Source organism: Centroberyx affinis, unplaced genomic scaffold (assembly GCF_046629955.1).
Source record: "Centroberyx affinis isolate AG114_WGS23_722 - 3 ecotype Tasmania unplaced genomic scaffold, CSIRO-AGI_Caff_v1 ptg006947l_1, whole genome shotgun sequence".
Classification (NCBI taxonomy): domain Eukaryota; kingdom Metazoa; phylum Chordata; class Actinopteri; order Beryciformes; family Berycidae; genus Centroberyx; species Centroberyx affinis.
Window position 1 is genome coordinate 90001 of NW_027283517.1, and position 6939 is coordinate 96939.

Consider the following 6939-nt stretch of genomic DNA (forward strand, 5'->3'; position numbering starts at 1 on the left):
ACACACACACACACACACACACACACACACACACACACACACATTAAGTCTATTACTGAAAGGTCACCGGCCATATGTGTGCTAATGTGTGTGTGTGTGTGATACTCCATCCCCCACACTCAACTTGTCACATCAAGCGTGTGTGTGTGTGTGTGTGTGTGTGTGTGTGTGTGTGTGTGTGTGTGTGTGTGTGACCTCATTAGCACATCACTGGTGTGGATGCTTCATAATCACCCATTAGTCCTGCGGTAATTAAACCTCCTGTGAATATCCCTGTCCCCGAAAACAGAGGGAGGAGAGAGGAGAGGGAGAGGCTCTTCTTCTCCTCTTTCAGACACGCGTCTCTCCTTCCTCATGCCTCCTCTTCTCCTCTTCCTCCTCCTCTTCCTCCTCCTCTTCCTCTCTCTCCTCCTCCTCTTCCTATCTCCTCCTCTTCCTCTCTCTCCTGGTCCTCCTCCTCCTCTTCCTCTCTCTCCTTCTCTTCCTTCTCACTCCTCCTCTTCCTCTCTCTCTTGCTCCTCCTCCTCTTCCTCTCTCTCCCTCCCTTCCTCTCTCTCCTCCTACTCTCTCTCCTGCTCCTCCTCCTCCTCCTCTTCCTCTCTCCTTCTCTTCCTCTCTCTCCTCCTCCTCTTCCTCTCTCTCCTGCTCCTCCTCCTCCTCTTCCTCTCTCTCCTTCTCTTCCTTCTCACTCCTCCTCCTCTTCCTCTCTCTCCTGCTCCTGCTCCTCCTCTTCCTCTTCTCCTCTCTCCTGCTCCTCTTCTTCCTCCTCCTCTTTCTCTCTCTCTCCTCCTCTTCCTCTCTCTCTTCCTCTTCTTCCTCTCCCTCCTCCTCTTCCTTCTCCTCTTCCTCTATCTCCTGCTCTTCCTCTTCCTCCTCCTCTTCCTCTCTCTCCTTCTCTTCCTCTCCCCCCCTCCTCTTCCTCTCTCTCCTCCTCTTCCTCTCTCTCCTGCTGCTCCTCTTCTCCTCTCTCCTGCTCCTCTTCTTCCTCCTCCTCTTTCTTTCTCTCCTCTTCCTCTCTCTCTTCCTCTTCTTCCTCTCCCTCCTTCTCTTCCTCTATCTCCTGCTCTTCCTCTTCCTCCTCCTCTTTCTCTCTCTCCTCCTCTTCCTCTCTCTCCTCCTCTTCCTCTCTCTCCTGCTCCTCCTCTTCTCCTCTCTCCTGCTCCTTTTCTTCCTCCTCCTCTTCCTCTCTCTCCTCCTCTTCCTCTCTCTCTTCCTCTTCTTCCTCCCGCTTCTCCTCTTCCTCTGCTCCTCTTCTTCCTCCTCCTCTTTCTCTCTCTCCTCCTCTTCCTCTCTCTCCTGCTCCTCCTCTTCCTCTTCTCCTCTCTCCTGCTCCTCTTCTTCCTCCTCCTCTTCCTCTCGCTCTTCCTCTTCTTCCTCCCGCTTCTCCTCTCCCTCTCTCTCTTCCTCTTCTTCCTCTCCCTCCTCCTCTTCCTCTATCTCCTGCTCTTCCTCTTCCTCTCTCTCCTTCTCTTCCTCTCTCTCCTCCTCCTCTTCCTCTCTCCTCCTCTTCCTCTCTCTCCTGCTCCTCCTCTTCTCCTCTCTCTTGCTCCTCTTCTTCCTCCTCCTTTCTCTCTCTCCTCCTCTTCCTCTCTCTCCTCCTCTTCCTCTCTCTCCTGCTCCTCCTCTTCTCTCTCCTGCTCCTCTTCTTCCTCCTCCTTTCTCTCTCTCCTCCTCTTCCTCTCTCTCTTCCTCTTCTTCCTCTCCCTCTTCCACTCTCTCCTCCTCTTCCTCTTCCTCTTCCTCTTCCTCTTCCTCTTCCTCTCTCTCCTCCTCTTCCTCCTCCTCCTCTCATCCCTTCTCACCCCTCCGCCCAAACTTTTTCCCCTCCGTCCCTCAGAAGACAACTGGAGCGCGTCTGTTCATAGCATTTTTAAAGATACTATTTTAAAGATTTTGGTTTTTTTTATGATTATTGTTTTGAAAAAAGGCATCCGCACACTCAAAATCTGTGCAAAATAACCATTAACTGAGTTTCCAGTCGTCCTTCTAACGGGACGTCCTTCTAACGGGACGTCCTTCTAACGGGACGTCCTGAGCGGCGTCTCACCTGCAGGCTGCAGAGGCAGATCATGCTGTACATCATCTGGGTGACGCAGAAACAGTGGCGGAAGTTGTGGAAGGGGTTGTTCCTGTAGTTGTCATGAATACACAGCTGCAGAGAGAGGAAGACAAGAGGAGGAGGGACAGAAAGAGAGGAAAAGAGAGTATTTTATCATGCAAATCCAGAAGAAAACAAATGATAATAAGATTCAAGGGAAGAGTGTGAGCAGTCTGGGGTCAAATAGCGTTTAGAGATCATTTTAGAGTTTGTTAAGGCTGATTTATTGGAGGGTTTTGCCATAATGTGAGTAGGGCTGTGCAAAAAAATCGATACAGCTGAGTATTGCAATATTTCTTTCCATGATACTGTATCGATTTTCCAGCCCCTTGTATCGATACATAAAAAAAAAAAATTATTCATGATTTAAAATGTCCTTAAATTTCCCTCAAATCCTTTTGAATTAAAGTTTTGACTCAGTTTGTCCGCTGAGTTATCAATATAATGTGATGTACATATTAGACTACCCAGGTGGTACACAGCAAGTTGTATTTTCAGCTCTATTTTTAAATTTTCAGTAAATTATGTAGAGTATTGCAAAGTATCGCAATATGTATCGTATCGCAATGTATCGTGATACAATCGTATCATGACCCATGTATCGTGATACATATCGTATCGTGAGGTCCTTGCCAATACCCAGCCTTAATGTTTAGAGATCATTTCAGAGTTTGTTACGGCTGATTTAGTAGAGGGTTTTGCCATAATGTGAGTCAAAAAAAATTAAAAAATCACTTGTAAATCACAGGAAATTACATGACTGAGGATCTCCCTAACACTATCTAAATTTGTCTCAAAACAGTGGACATGCAGGCAAAAACAAAAGCGAAGGATTATTGTCAGATACTGTTTGATCCAGGTGTGGCTGTGAGTCTTACCAGCCATCTCTTGAGTGTGATGGGGTTGATGCTGAAGTCTTTGACCAAACCCAGGTCATGGTACATGTGCTCCAGACAGCTCAGCATCTGCAAGAACAGAGAAATGTATGAGCAAAATGTGTATGTAGTGGTGAAAGTGTGGTACAGTGATCTGAGGTCAGTTTCCACAGTCTTCCCTGAAATTAGAGTTGTTCCGACACCGATACCAGTATGGGAAATGCCTCCGAAAATACTGGATTGGGTATCGGCAGAGGTGGAAAGTAACTAAGTACATTTACTCAAATACTGTACTTAAGTACAATTTTGAGGTACTTGTATTTTACTTGAGTATTACCATTTTATGCTACTTTATACATCTACTCCACTACATTTCAGAGGGAAATATTGTACTTTTTACTCCACTACCTTTTTTTGATAACATAAGTTACTAGTTACTTTGCAGATTCAGATAATTAATACAAAATATAATCAACTAATAAATTGTGATATTGTGGTATTATTATAGATTACTGTAAGCTACCCAGCAGTATATAAAGTAGTGGAAATCAGCCCCACCTTTTCCAGCTGCAACATTAAAGTGATGCTTACACATGAATGCATCAATAATTATAATTCAAAAATGTAATATATACTATATTATTCTGAAATGGGTCATTCTGCATAATGAGGACTTTTACTTTTGTTGCTTTAAGTACATTTTGATGTTAATACTTTTGTACTTTTACTTAAGTAACATTTTGAATGCAGGACTTTTACTTGTAACAGAGTATTTTTATACTGTGGTATTTCTACTTTTACTTAAGTAAAAGATCTGAGTACTTCTTCCATCACTGGGTATCGGCGAGTATTGTCTATGCACCGATCCGATATCACGTAATTCATTAGCCCCGAAAAAAATCAACTTTAGAGTAGTTTCACCCGGATAAAATGGCCGTTTTACCGGAAATCTATACTTATATACTAAATTTATACTGTTACTGTACTATTTAAAATTTTAAATGTCTTTTATTTTACTAAATTGTGGCTGCACTTTAACAGTTTTTTAAAGGAATTGTTATTTATTCCTAGATTTATTTATTTATGTTCTTTTTCAGTTATGACTGGCTGTCAAACTAGATAATAAAGTTCTATGGCATTCATTCTCTGTATGTATTTGTTCATGTTCTACAAAGGGTTTAACCTGAACCAGGCCACGCAACAATGATAGCAATCATATCACATCCATACAGGGTTAGTAGTATACAGCTGTTAAAAAATAATAATAATATATATTTTTTTTTTTTAACGCACTGGTATCGGATCGGTTCTCGGTATCGGCCGATACGCAAGTTCAGGTATTGGAATTGGTATCGGGAAGGAAAAAATGGTATCGGAACATCTCTACCTGAAATGTACCTACCTACTATCATTTGAAAAGTACCATCATTTGTTTACGTTTTGTGCTAATAACTATTTAAGAGTACGTGGCTTTTTTAAAAATAGTAGATATCTCAATTTGGATCAAAACTCTTTATGCATCTGTAGTGTAATATGTTCTTCACATCAAAAGATACATAGGTAGTAAAGGAGCACACTGTTTTTGATTATGTGTCTTTATTGGCCTCCATGATGAACCATATAAAAACAATAAAAACAATACTTGCTCTATAAAACTTAGCTACTGACTGCATATTCAGACAGCGATTTGAGAGAGGATCACAGGACAAAATCCCTCTTGATGGCATGAAATATGCAATCAATTCCCATTTATAAGGATTTATTGTGGCATGGGTAAATTAAGGGAAATACAATTCAGCACCTTCCCTTTTTCCCATTTGTTACATACAGCAATAATAACTCAAGAAGGCATTTGTTACTGTGATTACAGGTGCAATGGAGATGGATATCTATATTCTCAGTACAGAACGTCCTCAAGGGTTTATGGCTTTTACACAATGTTTAGCAATGCATCTGTTTTCTTCAGAGCAGTGTACATACATAAGACAAAAAGGAACAGGGAAAATTAAGAAAGATTGTGAGCTAGTTTCCTGGTTCACACAGGAGATAGCAAACAAAGAAAAAAAATAAAGCACAGCTAACCGTGTTTTAAAACTTCAACCAATCAGTTAGATCGATATATTGGTTTGCAGATATTGGCTTTTCAATGAAAATCAGATATCAGTCACACAGGATATGATTTTACTCAGCATTTCATTAGCATGGGTTTTATTTTTGTGATTTTTTTTTATTTAACCTTTATTTAACCAGGCAAGTCATTAAGAATAAATTCTTATTTACAATGGCGACCTGGCAAAAGGCAAAGCCTCTTGAGGGAGGGGGGTAGGGGCTAAAAAGAAATGTCAAAAATTAAAAAGACAAAAGACAGTTGATTAGTTTTAGTGTCACATGATGGTCTAAATCATAGACATAAAACAGGTCTAAATGCTGTTTCAGAGGCTTTTCGACCTTGCAAAGAGTAAAAGTCTGGGGGAAACACTGAAAAATTAAAATTTTGTGGGATTGTTTTGATATGGTTCATCATCTTTTCATATGGTTCATCATGGAGGCCAATAAAGACACATAATCAAAAACAGTGTGTTCCTTTACTTCCTATTTATCATATTACACTACAGATGATTAAAGAGTTTTGATCCAAATTGAGATATCTACTATTTTAAAAAAGCCACGTACTCTTAAATAGTTAATAGCCAATTTTAAAAATACAGAATATCGGCACTAAATAACGGATATCGGGAACGTATCACACAGTGAGTATAAGTTCTGGTGATCGCAACAAGATCTCTTGAGCTAATAATACACCAAGATCTCCATGCCAGGCTTATTTTCAAGACTGGGTTGCTCTGAGGCCAGGTCTGGAAAAAAAAAAAACACCCCAAAAACATCAAGTGGGACTTTCACTGCCAACCTCTCTGGGTTGGCCCACTCCAATTAATTAGGGCTAAATTTGGAAGTCCACTTTACGTCGATCCGCACTAAGAACCATCCAGGTCGCCCAGTCCGCCTCCCGCACAGTGACACAGCTGCTGCTCCGTTACAATCAACTCCTCAGCTGTCTATCTGAGCAGCTGAGTTTAATCTGCCATAATCAATTAATTATACTGTAGTCTTAATTGAATCAAATCCATTTATTCATCTAATTTGTTTAATCAAATCTGTTTTTCCCTTTAATTTTATTTACATTTCTAGCATTTATTCCACCAGTTGTATTCACTGACCATGTCATTTTCTGTCCTAATTGAATGATCTTTTGACTTTTAATGAGTCAGTATTGAACAATGAATACATTCAAAGTCATTTTTCTGATTATTAATATTAATAATAGCTTACTTAATCAATAACAGATGAATCCACAAATTAATCAATTATTATAAATCTATCCTCGAAGAATAATGAATAATCAATGGATTAATCAGGGCGTCTGGCTCACCTCATTAGGCTCCCACTGCCAAGCATCGAATGTGGGCTGTCTGAGAGCTTCTACTGTCTCCTTAGACAGATGGTACTACACACACACACACACACACAGGACACACACACACATAGGCAGAAGGACAGACAGGGACAGACAGGGGGAGAGAAGAAGAGAGGAGAGACGGGTGTTTTGGGTGAGACGGGTCCAGCAGGCGGCCATCTTACCTCGTTGGCCTCCCACAGCCAGACCTTGAAGGCGGGCTTTCTGAGGGCGTCTCTGGTCTGCCATGACAGCATGTACTGCAGGCAACAGAGCGCCCAGTTAGGGACTGTTCGTTATTGATGAGAGGGGAGGGGGTGGTGTGAAACGGGGGAGGCACGTATGCACTGGGGGAGGGACTTATGTTTTTTTAATTTGGCTTTAAGGGAGGGACACACAACTTTAAATGGTTGTATTTTGTATTTACTAAACTTGGTATCTCCCACCCCGACCTTAACCTAATTGGACCTCATAATTCAAACAATTCATAATTTGACAATCAACTATCTATG

At 41.3% G+C, this 6939-nt stretch overlaps 1 protein-coding gene across 1 annotated transcript in view; it reads right to left on the reverse strand.

The window, feature by feature from the left end:
• The window catches only part of pde9aa (phosphodiesterase 9aa), a gene marked incomplete at its 5' end in the record, with an annotated part of 15436 nt that extends 8749 nt beyond the window's left edge, over window positions 1–6687 (reverse strand). Inside the window, 3 exons of the mRNA XM_071513282.1 lie at window positions 2048–2152; window positions 2977–3063; window positions 6613–6687. Of these exons, the coding sequence (XP_071369383.1) occupies window positions 2048–2152; window positions 2977–3063; window positions 6613–6687 (267 nt within the window). The remainder of the gene's footprint in view (window positions 1–2047; window positions 2153–2976; window positions 3064–6612) is intronic.
• Window positions 6688–6939: the final 252 nt, after the last annotated feature.